The sequence below is a fragment of the Aristolochia californica genome, unplaced genomic scaffold (assembly GCF_029961685.1).
Source record: "Aristolochia californica isolate CCGP_79_NKW_82.1479 unplaced genomic scaffold, dmAriCali1.0.hap1 SCAF_4, whole genome shotgun sequence".
Classification (NCBI taxonomy): Eukaryota; Viridiplantae; Streptophyta; class Magnoliopsida; order Piperales; family Aristolochiaceae; genus Aristolochia; species Aristolochia californica.
In genome coordinates, this window is record NW_027182103.1 from 42,172,566 (window position 1) to 42,190,371 (window position 17,806).

Sequence of the window (17,806 nt, forward strand, 5' to 3'; positions counted from 1 at the left end):
CAACAAGGGAAGGAGGGTAATGTCGGAAGGCCGTATATTTATATGGTTATATACGACCTCTGTTAAAAGCAAAGCCATGAGCGGGATGTTTCACAGGGAGTCGGTTTCATTTCTTCGGCTTCTTTGTCCTCGCCATGGCCAATTTGGCCTTCTCAAGCCGCAATTTGGCCACCTCTTTTACTCAAGTCTGCGGCCCTTTCTCGTCCGGCGAAATTTCACGAACAATCGGTCGTTGCAGCGGCGACGAAATCGAAATTCGAATCAATTGAAACATGTAAGTTTTCTTCCTCGCTTCTTCTTTATCTGCATTTGCATTCTTCTAGAATTGTACGAGTGCATCTTCTATTCTTTATTCTAGATTTTTTTCGAGTTTTCTTGTTCTTCTGTTCCGCTCGTGATCTATATAGTCTCTCACCGCTTCTTTTGTCCACGCGTCCAACCGCTTCTGGGTTTTCTCCACGAAATCTTCTTCAAAGTCGACATCCACGGTAGCCCGTCTGCTAATCGGTGGTGAATTTTGTCTCAGGTGTCCGCTTCTCTCCCTTTCTTCTTCCCTTCGGTGGACCTGTTCCTGATTGAAAATTACATAAAAGGCAGCTACCGCAGTATTTGTTTTTCAGTTGATCAACATTACAATTTTCTTTGTATTTCTTCAAAGAATAGACATTCTTTTTTTCTATCTTTGGAGTTCTCAGCTCGTCGATATTTCGATCTTTTTTTTTTGTTCCATATATGAAAATTGTTTTATGGGCTTACCTTATGTCTTTAATTTATTTCTGTTCCGCAGTTTCTCTTCTGTTGGATTTGTTTTAACTGATGTAATTTTCATTGTTTCCTCAATTTCACCGATTTCAGAAAATCCTCATCGTCTCTTCTTCGTCTTGGCAAATCCTGGCTTCATTTCTCTTTCTTATTCTATAACTTCCCAAACAGAGGGAAATTATGTTCTTTGCTAACCAAGATTTGTGTCTTTCGCTCAAGACTGGTCATTGGGATCGCTTCAGCTGGTGAATTTTTTCTCAGGTGCCTGCTTCTCTCCCAATTTCTTCTTCCCTTGGGCGGATCCTAATTCCCTCGGTTCTTATACAATCTCAGCCTCCTGTTACGGATTAAAAAATTTAAGTTAATTTTCGGATGTTTTTGTCCTCTAAGACCTTTTGTTATATTGTGACTAGGAGATCTGGTGTCTGTTAACTTTTTTCTGGTTTTCTTTAGGATCCTAGTTACCAATATCTTTTAGCAAATTTTGTGTAATTACGGATCATGGTTTTTCCCTTTAAGATCTTCCTTTCTGTTTTTTTGTTGGTCGTTTACAGGAATTACTGGTTACTTTATGTTTTTGCATTTATAATAAAATTTTGCGATTGCTGAGTATTGAGTGTTTAACTTCCTGATGCTTTTTGGTTTGCCAGGCTTCAAAGTTCCTAGTTATTATATAATGCTAGACTTATTATCGTTTGAGGTATTTTTTTGTTTTTCTTACTGAGAAAATGAGGTTTGAATGCACTCTTTTGCTGTGTGGTTATCACATATCTGGAAATACAATATGATTTGGTTGTTGCAGATTGTGTGCTTGCCTGTGCCAGTTAACACACATTATTGTTTTTCTAAAATTCACTGTTGTATTGTCCATTAAAAGCCGGCAAATGTTGTGTATCGTACGGCAGGTCGGGGGTATGGTTAACCTTCCTATAGACAGGGAAAGCTAAAAATTCTACACTACTATAGCTTGATAGACGTATTAATACTGTGACATTTGCTTGTCAGGAATTTGTTAGCTATGGATAATCTGAAGAGGCTTATTGCTGTGGAGCAAATCACCTTGGACAATGCTCCAATGGAGTGTGCTCTGAATGTGAAACCAAATGAGCATCGAAGTGGCAATCAAGTAAATTCTAGTCCAGAGGAAGTCATTATTTCCTGCATCCCTGAGATTTTCTAAGTCTCCCTATGTTGTGGTTTATCTCAATAGATTATGCTGCACCTATAAAAGGTACATATTTAAGATTTATCACTTATTTCTAGTTGTTTGTTAGTTTTGGTTGTTCTGTGAGTAGGTTGAGTGTTTACATTTTTTTGCCAAGGAAACACATCCTTTGACTAGTGTATTTTTTTTTCTTCATATCTGGCACTCTCTATGTGGATGAATTCCTCATGCAGTTACTTGGTGTTGTTTATTGCGAAACACTCGCTTCCTTATGTTTGTTTCGTTGTTGTGATTTGTCAGATGGTTGAGACATTGATGTCATTCCTGTTATTAGCAAATGATGCTTAAAGATCTACTTATTCTCCCATTTCCCATCTCTTCTTATTATCTGTTCTGAATGGCATTACATAAATTTTACGTGAAATGTGGCAAAATTCCTTGCACGGTTATCTATTGCCATAGTCAATGTGAAATGTTTATTACCAGTCTATCTCACTTGATAGAGAGTCCAGTTGGTGCTTGTCTTTCTAATCTTTGACTGAGCGTGAAGCAGTTTTGCACACCTAGTGTGGAGGTCTGACCGTGAAGATTTATTTTTTATACCTAATCATGGAAGGCCTAGTTTTGGGTCTATTCTCACGTGATAGATAATGTGGCATGGGGAAACTTATATGTTATGCTTATGCTGGTTGTTTTACTGATGCTAGTAGCCTGTCAGTGCAAAGAGGAGGTGCTGGTTTGGGGTTGTTGAATTGTTTTTGGAATAAGGTACTTCCTTTTTACTTCACCATTTGTGCTTTTAAACTCTCTGTAGATCTCTCTGTCTTGATAAAACTCTTTCAACGATAAAATTATTTTATAGGATGATCTCGCAGATGATGTGGATGGTGGCAACAACTGTAAAGGTTTCTTTTGTGGTTCTCCTTCGGTGCGCACAAACAACCCGCTGGTCCTTGATGTGCATTTTGTCAGGCAGACATCTTCTTTTACAGCTTCCACATCTCCATCAGGAATGTCCATGGGGTGGGCATAAAGAATACCGTCATGTGGAGCTTCCTTGTTTGGTGAGAAGTCCAAACCAATGGTTAAAATTGAGGGGTTTTCTTGTGGAAGTTGGGAGTCCCATTGCGTTCTCCCTGCCCTTGCTTAGAGCGTTTTCTAGAGCGACCTTTTGATGTTAGAATGAGTTTTCTTTACTGGTATATTGTATAGATCTCAGGATCATTGTTTGTCTCGTGCAGGCAGTACTTCCTGCATTAGCTTACGGCCTTTTACCATTAACCCTTCCTCCCGCTAAAGAGTCCTTTGTTTTGTATATATTGGTGCCTTGCTTAAGTGTCTGTCAATATATGATCATCGTATTGGCGCTTTATAGCTTTTGAATGTTGGTTCATGTTGAAGTTCGATGTATATAAATCTGGTGCAAGCTTATTGGCGAAGGTTTTTTTTTTTTTTTTTTGCTTAGGGAAGTGTGACTGCGATGCTTGTACACATGGATATAAATTTGAAGAGTTGCCTTGACATGGTTCGCTTTCATGTGTTGTTATCTACCCATTGCGTTTTATTGTCACCGTTAGCTTTGATACCTATTTGTCATTCACTAGGCTTAGCAATTAGTTCAGATTTAGTCTGGATTGATTGGTCTATGCGTTATATGAGAGTGTTTGGTTAATTAGACAATGGTAGGCAGGTTTGACCTTGAACTAACTCAATTCTAAGCTTATGCTTGCATGGTGATCTACTGATAGATTGGGGCATTATGATTTTCTTACTTATTAATTACACAAGTATATCTTTTCTATTTTGCATGCAGTCTAGTTTTTTATGTGCATGCTGCTTGTTTTCTCTGTTTTTGCTGGCATTATTTGGATGGTTCATCCTTCTCAAAAAGGGTTTGGCTTTTTGGAAGGATTGTTTAAGAGAAAAGGTTTTAAAAATGTTCTTGAAATAAAATAGATCAAATTGTGGAGGCTTGCTAATAAAGATCTCCCATGTAGCAAGTGTGAGCAGTTTTATGCCAGTGTTTTAATACTGGAAGATTGGCAAGTTCTAATTAAATTATCCAATTACATCAAATTGTGTCCATGGTATATTTATTTTTTCTTGATGGTATATTCATGGCGGGAGGAAGACCGGAAGCTACTGCTAGAACAACCACCTACATGACACATACATCAGCTCTCTCTTAACTTCAAAAGGTTGCTTGAAATGGAAAATCACGTGTCTCTGGAAAACTCTCTAGGCAGGCAAGAGGAGCGATAAAGCATGCGAACACTCTCAATTTTGACTATTAATTTAATACTTCCCACTAAATAAAGAAGTTCCGCCAAACACTACTTTCTTGACCCATGGACTCTTCTGATTGAGATGCAGAACTACAGAAGCCGTAAAAGGGATCTCTGCCTAACTGTACATCATCCATCTCGTCCGTAGTTTGAGGGGTCCCTCGAGTCTCATATTACCTGCTTCAGAGTGATAAAGAAAGAATTTATCTTCGTTCTTCATTGTCTTCTCCGCATGTATGTATTTTTATTACAATTTGAACAAAACCTCTCAAATTCCTTTTTTCTTTGTTTTGCATTTTGACATATTGCACTTGCATAAATTAGCAAGCAGTATCTGCAGTGTATTGAATGGTTCGCTTATGCTGGTTTGGACGAGTTCTTCGGCTCCAGTTCCACCACTCCTACTTAAGCTCGAAGGTATGTACCTGCTTCTATGCCCGCAGAGTCTAACAAAGCAACGCAACACTTCCAGGATTGTAGAGTGTCTAAGTGCAAGTCCCTGCTACTGCCTCGTTGTAGTCCATCTTCGCTGGTATGCCACTTATTGCCAGATATCCCCCGAACTTTCAATTTATAGAGGACCTAAAAGCCATCCTTTGTTCGATAATCGACTGATTATTCTCTAAAACGAAGGATTATTGAGCTGGTATTCGCCTCACCATCATTGTATAGTTCTTCTAAAAACTGCTCCTTAGTGTTTCTAACACAATTTCATTAGTTTTGTCGCTCTGGTCTGTCAAGCTCGGGTTCCAGAGCTACTGTGGGTGCCTCTTATCTGCTCTTTGTAGGCGGCGTTAATATATCTATGACGGCTCTCTATAGCTTTGATTCTGATGTTTTATTCCATGTATTAGCTAATTTTTGGTTTGTATTGTGATGAGATTATATAATTGTAGAGTTATTGGAGGACAATGATGCATCGCGTGGGAGGCAACCGGTCCTTCACGACGTCCACCACTCCTAAATCGAGAGCTTTCACCGCTCCGCTAGACGACATGATCGACGTTTGCCGTAACAATTCCAAGTTAGTTATCTAAAGATATTAAATACAAATTTTCCTTTTCTGGGTTTTAGTCTCATTGAGCAGACGTGAATCTTTTTTTTGCTCATATTGTTTATTTTTTATCTAAACATGGATGAGTTGCCTCAGAAGAAGTAAAAATATATAAAGATGTATTTTATTCGTAGCGTTCTTGGCTAGCCTTAACTATGAACGAAAACCAATCGCTCAATCTGCAACATACACCGCAGCTGAACATCAGAGAATGGAGCAACTAAAGTCCTCAATATAAAATGAAACCTGAAAGACTGGTTTACCATTCCGACTTTTAGAACAATAGGCCAGGTTTTTTTTTATGAACAATAGGCCAGTTTTTCATCCCAATGATTTGAGACTAGCATTCTGCTAGGTTGTACAGTGAATCCTGCATATATTCCTTTGATTGCCATCATTGTAATAAAAAAAAAAATTGAAAGAAAGTGTGTGAATATTCAAAAAAAAATAAAAAAATCAAAAAACAAAAAAACAAATGGAAACAGTAATTGAACATACCTGTGTTAACATTGTAATAAGACCTTGAAGTTACCTGCCAAATGGAACAGTATATGTTTTGATACTTATTGCTTACTCTTTTAACTTTTGTTGCTTATGGTTGACATTTGTAGATACTGTACAAGAAGAACCCAGGCCCCTCCAAAAACTATAAGAGGACAACAGATGCCAAGGTGTTGAATCCGCGGAAATTGACATGTCATGATGATTTGGTAGCTTCAACACGAAAATATATGTGAAAGAAGTTTATCTTCTTCTCAAGGCATATGTACTAGACATACAGGTTGATATGCCAGCAGAGATCCCATAACATTATGGTAGTGGGATCGCATTATGTACTGGCAGGAAATCTCACATATTTTATTCTACTGATGCCAAGGTCAGCAGCCATTCTCCTCACATAGAGCTTTTTGAGAAATATCTGTCCCATTAACTCTAGAAGATATTGAGCCCATGTAGGAGGTCAGCAAGTTCCACAGTGGTGGAATAAAAAATTCCAAGAGGAATGGCAAAAGTGGCAAGGAGAGAACCGTTGTCTGAATGGATGCCACCACCAAAGCCAGCAGGATCTGGGCAGCAAATGGTGCTTCCGTCAAAATTCAACTTGAGAAATCCTATCAGAAGGGGGTTACCTTTCAGCCATAGTAACTTGCTAGGGGGGCGGTCATCTGGGCCACCAGACGCCAACTGCTTCTCAAATGCTTACCTTGCAGGTGGAGGAACTCTTTTTTGGTAAGGAGCCAAGAGGGGACTTGGCCAACGATATCTTTGGAGAGTGTCTCAACGCTATTGCATTTGCACTGGAAATGTCTGTTGTTCTGTTCTTTCCAGATGGACCAAGGAATGAAGTCGATGCAGTTGGAGAGAAGCATCTAGCGAAGCTTAGGCAGACGGGTTCCCAAGAGGGATTGGATCATAGTGGAGATGTCTCAGATGACGCAAGTCAGAATGTCAATCCGATGAAACAGTTGGGTCCAAATTCTCCAAGTGAACCACGACATTGCAGAGGGGCAAGGCGGGATCTGGATTTGAATTACCACGTTGGACCAAGTTATCAGTGGTTAGGATTTTGTTTAAGCTGGCAGTCCGAAGGAAAAAACAAGCTTGAGTTGGAGCAATTAGGTGCTAAACTTGAGCAGCAGGAGGCCGACTGTCAGAGGTTTGTCTTGATGAAATTGATAGTATGTCATGGAGATTGAGAAGGAGCCGCTGGGATCGTCTAGCCGAATTAGTTTGACGGGGATATGGATACGAATTTTGGCCTGAATTAATTCAGAAAAAAGTAGGGAAGCAACACAAGCTTCGCTGGAGTTGGAGATCCCAGTTGCTATTGCCCTGCCAAACCTCAGCCACCATTGAGGAGAGGTTTGTTGTGATGCTTGTGAGAGTATGGTGTGTGACTACTAGATGTTTGTCGCTAAACCACCAGTCAGTCTAAAATTTAGTCTGCCCACCGTTACCAACAAAGCTTTTGACCGAGGAGGCAAAGCTCGGTAGGAGCTGAAAGCGTTTTCTCCATACAAGGGAAACACGGTGTTGACAGCCACCCTCTGTCCACCATCCGTTATCCTTTCCTAGTTTGGCCGCCATCAGTGGACGCTAGATCAGCATAGGTGACATGTTGTACTTTCAGAGCCATTTCATGAGAAGTGCAGAGTGAGTTTCTGTGATGGTTCTTATGCCAAGGCCCCCGAGGTGCAGAGGCTTACCAGGTGGTACATGTGCTCTTTGTTCGGTCCCCCCCAATAGGAATCGCCACTTCAGTACTTCAATGCGTTGTGTGCTCTTTGTTCGGTCCCCCCATAGGAATCGCCACTTCAGTACTTCAATGCGTTGTCTAATGGTTGTTGGGTAAGTGAATAGGAATAGGAAATAACTTGGGATACCATGCCTTCCATTTCATAATGTAAAACAGTTATTGCACCTATTCGCCTCCCAAATTTGTAATTGTAAGACAAATAATGAAGACTAGAGCTTGCTGAAATTTCATTCTCGCTCTTTCCTTCCATTTGTTTTTTTTCATATGTTTATCTAAAAAAGTTGTGAAATGGGTAGAAAGAAGCAGTGGAGTTTCCCGGAAGTTTTTTTCTAATCACAAAAGGTGAGAAACAACCAAATACGAAGTTTAAGTGGCTTCTCCAATCTCATTTGAGTCAAAAACCAAGTCGTGGCACGCCACTCTCCAACACAAATAAAAACGAGCTTGGCGGGAAGATAAATGGATTTCTGCTGGTTTGATGGTTTTCTTGGAAGCTATTATGACACTGGTTGAAGTGAGCACAACGGACCACCACCATGCATGTTTCAGTTACTTCACAGTGAATCACCAGTTGAAGGGTGACTACCCACCCTGCAATCCATTCACAGATTGTCCCCAAAGAGTTCCTCAACAGTTATAATAACTTTAGATAATGGAAATAATAGCTAATCTTTTTCATTCCCTATTTAGCAATAGGGAAATGATAATAGCCACCAATTCGCTTGGCATAGTCGAACAATCGAAGACCTGTAAAAAAAACATATAATGCCAACAGAAAATGGTTCTTGATATTTTAAAATTTTTCTGGAGCAACCAAGAAGCTCCAAAAGGTTCACAAAGGAACTACATAAGACAGAATCCACAGTCAACTAAATTATAAGCCTGTATCTATTGAGCATTTCTAATGACCCTGTTTTGTCTATAGACTTCAACCACATTAACACAACAAAGACTACAAGATGCTCCGGACACGAAGTCATTAGCCACTTGTGTTTGCTTCCTGCAGAGTACCACCACCTCCAACAGCAGGTGCGGCTTCATTAGGTGCAACAGATGGGGAACTCTCGATATTTGCATCCTCACTCGATTGAGCAGCTGAAGTTGTAACCCCAGCCTCATCAGAACTACCCTCCACTTTTTTCTGTTTTTGAGGCCTCTGAGCAGCCAAATTCTTATTAGAAGAACTTACTGAAGATGGGTCTTTGGTGGCATTCTTTGCATTTAATGCTGCAAACTCTCTTGAAGCATATAACTGCTGCAGACGACAATCAGTTTCGGGTCGGCGGCAGATTTTTCTCAGGGGGACCATTTCCTGAATATAAAAGAATATACCTTACCTTTATTAGTCTTACAATTATCACTTCAGATGTTAAAAACATGCAATCAACCAATATCATGAAGTCCCTGTAAGAGGCTTCTTGTACTGATACACAATAACAAGGGGAAAGCAAGTACCTCTGATTGGTCATGATCATAACGAACAAGGAATCTGCAGTGACATCCTCGGACATCGTGCTTCCGTCGATGTGCATAAAGGACATGAGCATCAAAATAAAGAGCCTGATCTTTACCTTCCTGAATAGGAAAAAAATTCATAACAGTTGAAATCTGAGAAGCTGCATATATCTGAAAGACAAGAAACAATAAACCATAGCAGATTCACAAATATGGCATTACCTGATAACAAAGAATTAGGTCTCCAGGAACTACTGCATCACATTCAGTAGCTTCACATGGAACAGAACGTTGCCTCAGACATTTGCGTACATTAACCCACTCATCGTCCTCTTCACCAAAACCTGAAAACTCAACCCTAACTTCCTGAAAAGAGCAGTGAATGTGTCACCGAAATTGGAACCGCCATCTATGTTAAGTAGAAGAAATCTATGCAGAGTAGGTGTATGTTCAGAGTCCAAATCCTTGAAATTCTAGTGCCTTGAAAACAGCAACCCTGGATTTAGAGTTCAAACAAAACATTGTTTTCTCCTGCAACTGGAATTCCACTTCCATTCTTGGAAGAAAGAATTAGATATTCATATTTATATTCTCCCTCCTTCCCTTCAGTAATAGAATTTCATAAGATAGATTCCAGCCATGCAACTCCAGGTAAACTAACCGTGCCCACAATTTGAGAATTTGGATTCCATTACTATTGGTTTTTTGAGTGCTATAAAACAACATAACATAACTACATGTCATACAGTTGAACATTTCACATGTGGAACACTGAGCCTAACCTTTTTCAGGGTCTATAAACGTAAAGGCAAAGGTCAGAAAAAAACATTACCTGTTCACCTGTTTCAAACATTCTATGAGATATGAAGCTCGCCACATCATACCTGAGGGGAAGAAGTTAGAAAAAACAGAAATAACATGAAACAATTCCAAATCTAATAAACTAAATAAAAGTGAATAATAAAAATATATTAAACCTTTAGTATCAAATTAGTATGCAAAAAATCAACTACCCTAAGGAGTGATAGAAATATTTTGTTTCAGCAAGCTGTCTATCATAAGCAAAAAGTTCTTGCAATTTTTTTCCTGACCAAACCAAACAACTCCTTGATGGTCATTAACAAATTCATAGAAGTAAGGCCATTTACTGAACACGGGGAGGCTTGCTACAGACATTGAGAAGCTACCCATGTATTGAAAAGGAAAAGGTATTAAGATGCAACATCAGTATATAAAAGGAAAAAGTACATTTCGAGTAATCAAACTTTAACATGGCAGGAATATTGAGTAGTTAAATGCTGTAACCTCTAAATAATTTATTTTTTTTGTAACAAAGAGAAAAAGAATTCCATTAAGAAGCCTTCCGAGAAAGGAAAGAGTACAAATAAAAGATCACAACAAAAACTAAACGCTAAGAAATGAGCTCCCCCAATAGAAGTGTCAACAAACATCAAAAGGGGAGAGAGGGCCGAGAGCCCCCCCCCTTATTAGCACTTCTAGAGGTGTGCCGCCAACAAATATCCACATTCTTACGTAAGTCTACATGGAAGATATCAGAGTAGTGTACACAAAACAAGGAAGACAATGAATTTGGGCATTCACATGCAGGTCTCTAGATGCTTGTTATTAAAAAGATGTAGATAGAGTGTTTGTGTCTCATGTAAGGTAAAACTGAATATCCTATTAGATTATTGGAAGGTGACATCTGAAAGTAGGGGCCTTTCAGCTACTATCTTGCCCTCTAGGTTCTCGCTTGTTCAGTTATGGTTTGACCATTTTTCACAGCACTTCTGACAAGTGATAAAAGACCTATTCAAAAAGCAAGTCAGGTTGGCTAACATATGCCTAATATAAATCTTATCCACCACCAAACCCACATCACACCAGGGCAATCAATCCTCAATGTCGAAAACAATCAATAACGCATCAGAACCAGCAAACAGAGCATATACAAAATGAAAAATGCACAATCTCACATTGTACGGAGAATCAAATCTGCTGATTGTGCACTCTTGTGTCATTCAGTGCTTCCTTCTCTTAAGGGTTTTTGAACCACTTGCAACCATTACATTCTGAACAACAAGAGAACCACAATTCCTGGTTCGATGACTAAGCACATGACACGAAACAAGGAGATTCAAAGCAGTAGAATTTAGCAAGAGAACTTGATCTCCGTCATGAGTAGACTTACAAACTCTAAAGATTATCTGAATGCACATTGAAGAAACAACAAGAAACAGAACACGAGAAAACAATAGCATCTAGAAAGAAAAGGAAATGAATTAACAAGGGCTTCCTCAACAGCCCTATCCCTAGCCAAAGAATCAGTATAACAATTTGTTTAGCCAAACAACCAGTAAAGAAATTTTTTTTTTTTTAAACTTTTGGAGTACCCAACTGGTAAAATAAAGCAAGTCTTTATTCCCAGAGAGAGATATGAAACAATTAAGGCAGACCAAGGAACATGAAAATAAAAGGCAAGACAGAAAATTATCTATATCTAGCCACATTCAGGCACAAAAGTCAAAGCCAGCCAGTTATAACACTTAGATCAGACATTCAGAACAACAATTAGAAAAGGATAAATAGAAACACTAACCATGCCCCATCTCTAGCTGATTTGGCCTCAAATTCCAGCTGATTTCCCTCTGCAGTTATTTTTCCTTCATAAACACAAGGAAAAAAAAATGGCATAGATATAAGAGAGCAAAATTTATTTTATGTAACATAACAGGACAGAATAATAAACATCCACCCTTAAAAAAAGTACGAGTAGTCTTCAGAAAAAAAAATGAGTAAAGGATACAGCAGATGGTAAATATATTTTAATAGTCAACAAAAAACCATGAAGTGCAGGATATGGCAGATGATAAATATACCTGGCTGTGTAGAAACTGGGACAGGCACATTTCTCGCTGGAACTGAATCATCCCGAGGCATAGGTGTGACACTCAGCTTCCCAGGAGCCTTGACTAATTTTGCTTTTTGAGCATAACGCCTATTTTGGAACCAGTTCCACACCTGTAACAATTTTACAGCAATTACTACTGCCAAACTGCCAAGAAAGACCTGACCATAAATAAAAACCAAAATGAGCCTTAAAACCTGTTTTGGCTGCACAACAATTTTTCCTGCTCGATCTGCTGATGAACTACAATCACAGATAGCTACATCACTCACAACAAAAGGTGGATCATAGTAGTTCTATAATTTCCTACAGACAAATTTAATTTAATTTATATAAATACCTGAATTTATCTGCAAGAGAGGAGATAATCTCACGTGCAGGTATTGCGTTGTTGGCCTCTTGCAAGCAAGTTTCCATATCGGCAACCTTTTTACCGTAAAAACATGACAAAGGCGATAAAAAAGTATCAAATAACACAGTAGGCACCATCATGATATATAGAAGTACACTGAGACAAGAAAGCAGACAAAGCTCCAACAAGAATCAATAAACACCTTTATCAAAAAAAGAATCAATAAACACCAATATAGAGAAGAGGTAAAAAAAATTCAGTCAAAAATGATAATATAATGTCATCCTTCTAATTTGAGTTTGTGAGAAATTATAATCTCAGATTCATTTTCCTTAAGTACAATAGGCCGATCCTTTTTTTTTTTTGACCACCATAACATCCGGTTAGGGTTTTTTCTCCTTTCACTTCGAAACTTCGGATTCCATAATGTCCTTCTTATTCAAGGGACGAAAGTATGAGATCAGAAAAAGGAAAAGGGTTTTCTTTCAGATAATAAGGGAAAGGATGACAGTATGAGAAACAATGCGAAGGAAAACCAGACCAAGATGTACGAAAAGGGAAATATGAGACAGAACAAGTAAAGATAACATTATGAGAAGAAAAGAGAAATCAAAGAATGGTGACCAGAGGTGAAGTCTCTTCTTCCATTGATAGAGATCTGGTCAAGGCATAACCCTGTTCACTCTCTTCTCCATGCACTGGGGTTTCCTCTTCCATTTTCTTCCTCTTCATTGCTCCACTTTCTTTCCCATATTCTACTTTCTCCTTTTTAACAGAAAGGATACTAGCACTAATCCATCAAAACGTGTACAGCAATTTGCATCCACATGTTCCATATCTGCTACAGGCAACAAGGAAAGAAGATTCTAGCAAAAACATATTGCAGACCACCAACATGACTGTCATAAATGGAAATAAGATGTAGCACTAAGAAATCTTAATATTCAAAACTTACTAAATAAGTTTGAATTATTTTGAGATATCTAACTTATTAAATGACTTTTGAAGCATCATAAATTGTATCAAGAGAAGCAAGACCAAATCATTTAAGATATATTGTATCCAGGGAATAAAGAAGAGACCGTATTTGATTTAAAAGATAAATAACCTCTCTGATCTTCTTTAACCAATGAATAGGATTCAAATAAAAGGTAAATAATGAAGTTCAACAAGGAAGGCCTAGATAGTAACTTTATATAGTCCGAAATAAGAAAGACTCATGGAAGGACAAAAATTATTCGTGTGGTTTTTCAACAACATTTCAAGAAAGAAAATCTTTGATGCCTCCCCAAATGAATCAAAAAGTAGATAATGGACATGTAAAGTCAATGATGGTTGTATGAGATATTGATACAAAGAAAACTCTGGTCTAGATCAAGATCAAGGGTAAGTATTCCTTTTGATAATGACGAAAATGAGAAATGAAGATGCTCCTAGAGGAATGAGAGGAGAAAGGATCAAATTACAGACAGGGAAGAAGGAAAGGAAACATCCGAAGAACCTAAAACGAAAAAACGAAAAAGGAGAAAGGAAATACACTAGAATTCAAGTGGGGCGAAGGTCATGCTCAACAACAAGGGGTGGGTGGCATCGAGCCAAGCCAAGCTCAAACTTGCATATGTTCGAGTTTGGCTTGATCTGAATACTTCGAACTTGAGCTCGAGTTCAAGTTCAGCCTCGAGACTAAAATTGGAATCGAGATCGAGCCCAAAAATTTTAACCGAGTTTGAGCTCGAACTCGAGCTGGGTTCAAGCTTCAACCTACATTTAAAACTACAAAAATAAATAAAGAGAATATTGTGATTAAATTAGTACCATTGAACTGCAAGTTATCACAAAGAAATTAAAGACTTTGTAATGGAGGATACTAATGTATAATAATCAGCATAATAGATTTAAAAGACAGAGCAAACACCTCCATCAATAGTATTTGTTCTACTGGCAAACAACAACATTAGATATTGAGGGATCCAAAAGGGCTGAACGATCGATCATCATTGAGGTCTTGAGGTAACTAAGAGCAACTATCAATCAACTAAAGAGGGAAATTGACTACAGCAATTAGATTAAAGGGCATTTTCGTAAAAAAGTCTATCCTAATGAGTCGGCTCACGATCTAACAAGCCAAGCTTAGAAAATCTCGAGTTTGGCTTGTTATACTTAACGAGCTTTATTTCAAGTTTGAGCTCGAGCCTAGCTCATGTAAAAACTGAATTGAGCCGAGCTCGAACGGTTTGTGAGCTGGATTGACTTGCTCCTAAATATTGTGTTTGTCCATTCCTTCAAGAGTGACAAAGGTCATCATAAGTGTCTTGAACTACAAAGGGTAAAGGATGTCATTTAAAGCGGAAGAATCCCTATATTATACCCTGGCTTTGAGTAAGAGAAGGACAAGAGATACTCAAGGAGACATTCTAACTTCGTGCACTGATGAGCAATAACAGATTCTTGTTTCGTTCAACAATTAAGGAATACCCAATGACCCACTGTTGCTTCATTTATTGAAAGTCCAAATTTTAAGGAACACCCAATGACACATCGTACCTTCATGTATCAAAAGAGAAAAAGAAATTTTTGTTCAGTCCAAGGATTCACGAATCAGCATTCAGTGCCTACTGCCATTTTATGTCTTATTTATCATATATATGTTCTTTATATGCATTAAAATTTAGCTTAAATTCATAAATCTTCCTGACATTTGATTAGGTATTCGAAGCTCTACTCCAACATGCTAGGGCTGACAATAGCAAATTAGACTCTCTTGCCTGGAGGGATCTCTCGCCCCTCCCTTTGCAACAGGATTTTTTCCCCCTTGATATAGTTTGAAGCCCTCACTTTAGGTTTTGTACAATTCGTTTTTCATTAATACAATCATCACTAATTCAAACATATAGCATTAAAGTTGGGTCCAAGTCTATCCACAATGACTAGCTGTTAAGCGGCATGTTCCCAATTAATAACCACAAGATTTTTCCAATCTCTAACCTATGTGGGGTTATCCCCACTAACACTTTTTCTCACTGGACAAGCCAAAACAAAAGGTTATAGGCCCGAGACATGGACAACATCAATGGGTGCAAACTTAATGCAGCACAACCGCGACCCCCCCCCAAAAAAAAAATTCTCTCCTCTCACTTTCCTATATTAAAAAAAAAATGTTGGGACCAAATTCATCCCAAGATGCAAACCAAGTTAGGAGGTGTTTTCCCAACTAATAACCACAAAATATTTCCTTAGCTGTTGTGGAATTATTCCCACTATCGAAAGAAGAAAATGATCAAAAGCCCCTTAAGCTCATCATTCCATGTGACTGCTTAAGATATCAATGAGTCTGCGACAGGCTCATTCATTAGATTAGCCAATTGACTAAGAGGGTAAAGACTCTCTCTCAAGGCTTAAGGCAAAGAAAAAAATCTCCCAGATTTATTTTCCAGACAGAAGTAAATAAAATTCCTAAGCAGGCAAAAAATCCACTTCAACTAGAAAACAGTTAATGAGTTAACAAAATCTCATAAAGTAATGATTTTGGAAATGATACCCCTTCAAAATTTCCATATAAAGATTCCCAACACTAACATGAGATCCATAATTTCATTACTTGCTAGGTAATACAGCAGGATATGCAAACATATACACTCGGTTACACAAATCTTCTCCCAGAAGTTCATTACCAACCATTACTCAATGACGAAAAATATTATCAAAAGTTAGGACGAATGCCACCAAATGCTTCCAAGAAGTGCATGGAAGTTATTTTCGAAAATAAAGTGCCTCCTTATCCAACCAGAGAACGTACTGCTAGGCTGGTATTAGCCAATATTTAGAATCATGATGGCACCAAGAAATCCATAAACCCCCATTCAGTCATCTCATCAATATCCATCTGAGAACCACCACAAAATACATAAACGAGTGAAAGGGCCAAAAAAACAGAAGGATTAGCAGGGTGAAGATATTCATGCAAAAATTTATCAACCAAGCAAAGCCATGAGCAACACTCAGAATCTCCAGGAGAGAGACAAGATGAGAATATCATGCACGAAGGAAAACGCAGAACATGAAAAAAAACTATTCATTAATAGAATCAAATTAAACTCTGCATCAATTCCACTTAGACATTATGGAATAAAAAATGGAAATGGCAAAGAATCGAGTTTACCTCCGAGGGTGTGAACCGGAAGGCACGGCCTCGGCTGTGTGGTGATGGGCCCATCCGGAAACAGCGCGACAATCTCAGTAAAATATACTATCTTTTTTTTTCTGTTGATTGTGAAGAGAGAAGGTTGAGTAAAATCAATGCAGGTTTCGCATAGCAGTAGAAAATCTAGACAGATTTTCCTATTTATCGGACAAAAAGAAAGAAAGAAGAAAGAAAGGAACTGCAGGATATAGTGGGCAAGTTTTGGAGGATTGGGAGGGAAAGCCGAGGAAGATATCTCCCCCTGAGTGTTACGCAGTATGTTCAGTATTCACTATTCAGCAGTACAGCAGAGCTCTTCGACAGGAAGAAGGAGGACAGCGAGGAAGAGGGTACACTCCAATTGGGAAATTGAATGAATACATGAACATCAGAAAGATCTGGGAGCTGGGTTTCGGCCGTATTGGCTGGACAGCATCTATTAGTTATTCATGCATCATCGTAAAGACACGGCAGTTATTTCCATATTAGCATAAATTATAATGACAGTGTCTGGCTGTGTGCTGGAAGAGGAGCCGGAGAATCGAGAGGACCATGCTACCAGTGGAGTGCCACTGCTGGCTCTGGTGAACATTAGATAAGAGAGAAGTGGAAACTCCAAAGAGGGAAAAAACCAGAAAGGAAGGAAATTAAAGTCTGTCCGAGGTTCGTCGGACACGTGGGGAGAAGGAAGAGAGAACGCCAACGAGCCTGCAAAACCGCCTCCTGTGTCCTTGCTGAGGAGGATCCCCCACCTGGCCGCCGAACCCTCGGTAGTTCCCCACCAAACGCTAGAGTGGAGAACACCTGTTTAGCCGTGTTTGTCCTCGCAGTGTGGCCAGAGGAACCACGTAGTAGGCACGAAGCAGCCGGGGCGACCGGCGCACCCCCCTTACAGCGATCAGCATGAACAGGGAACACTTTTAACATTTCAAGCATTGAATCCCAAGGACGGTCGACATGGCCGTCACTACTCCTCCCTCGTTGCTCTTCTTCTTGTTCTCCAGCCAGACATTGGTAGAAACATCAGAGGAGGAACTGCTCTCTGGGAAGTAGCCCCAAGCCATGACCGTGGGATGAAGATGGAGATGCTTTCCGATGTTTGGGTTCTTCAATCCGTTGGTCTTGAGTAAAACTGGAATCCCCAGTGCGCCGCAGGCAACAATGGTCACCTTGGACTCAATGAAATGAACCTCCTTCCTACCGCAACCTTGTTCTGCTCTTTCGAAGACGACGCCAGTCTTGACCTTTCTCCCCTTGTGCATCCGATGCAGGACCTTCAAATCTCTGCAACCAGGCAGCGTTATCCCGTTTCCGGAGCTTACCATAGTCCACGAGCCATGTCTCGTGAGTACCCTTTTTTCTCCCGTTATAGAACCCCTCTTCTGCAA

General features: G+C 39.2%; 1 protein-coding gene and 1 long non-coding RNA gene across 3 annotated transcripts; one reads left to right on the top strand and one right to left on the bottom strand.

Moving 5' to 3' along the window:
- The first annotated feature begins 127 nt into the window (after positions 1–127).
- Positions 128–7,725, top strand: LOC137961937 (uncharacterized). Of its 2 annotated transcripts, none has more exons than XR_011115098.1 (7): positions 128–274; positions 1,768–1,993; positions 2,635–2,695; positions 2,790–4,446; positions 4,537–4,629; positions 5,109–5,236; positions 5,878–7,725. It is a non-coding gene; the product is annotated as an uncharacterized lncRNA (long non-coding RNA). The 2 variants fall into 2 exon arrangements; XR_011115099.1 differs by having other exon boundaries at positions 2,638–2,695.
- Positions 7,726–8,300: 575 nt separating this feature from the next.
- Positions 8,301–17,337, bottom strand: LOC137962567 (protein SAWADEE HOMEODOMAIN HOMOLOG 2-like). Its single transcript, XM_068809513.1, has 9 exons — positions 16,398–17,337; positions 12,227–12,312; positions 12,084–12,129; positions 11,858–11,999; positions 11,578–11,641; positions 9,811–9,862; positions 9,201–9,344; positions 8,979–9,098; positions 8,301–8,835 (listed from the first exon to the last, which is right to left on the bottom strand). The coding sequence occupies exons 1-9, from the start codon at positions 16,449–16,451 to the stop codon at positions 8,503–8,505; spliced, it is 1,041 nt and encodes a 346-aa protein (XP_068665614.1). The 5' UTR covers positions 16,452–17,337; the 3' UTR covers positions 8,301–8,502.
- Positions 17,338–17,806: the final 469 nt, after the last annotated feature.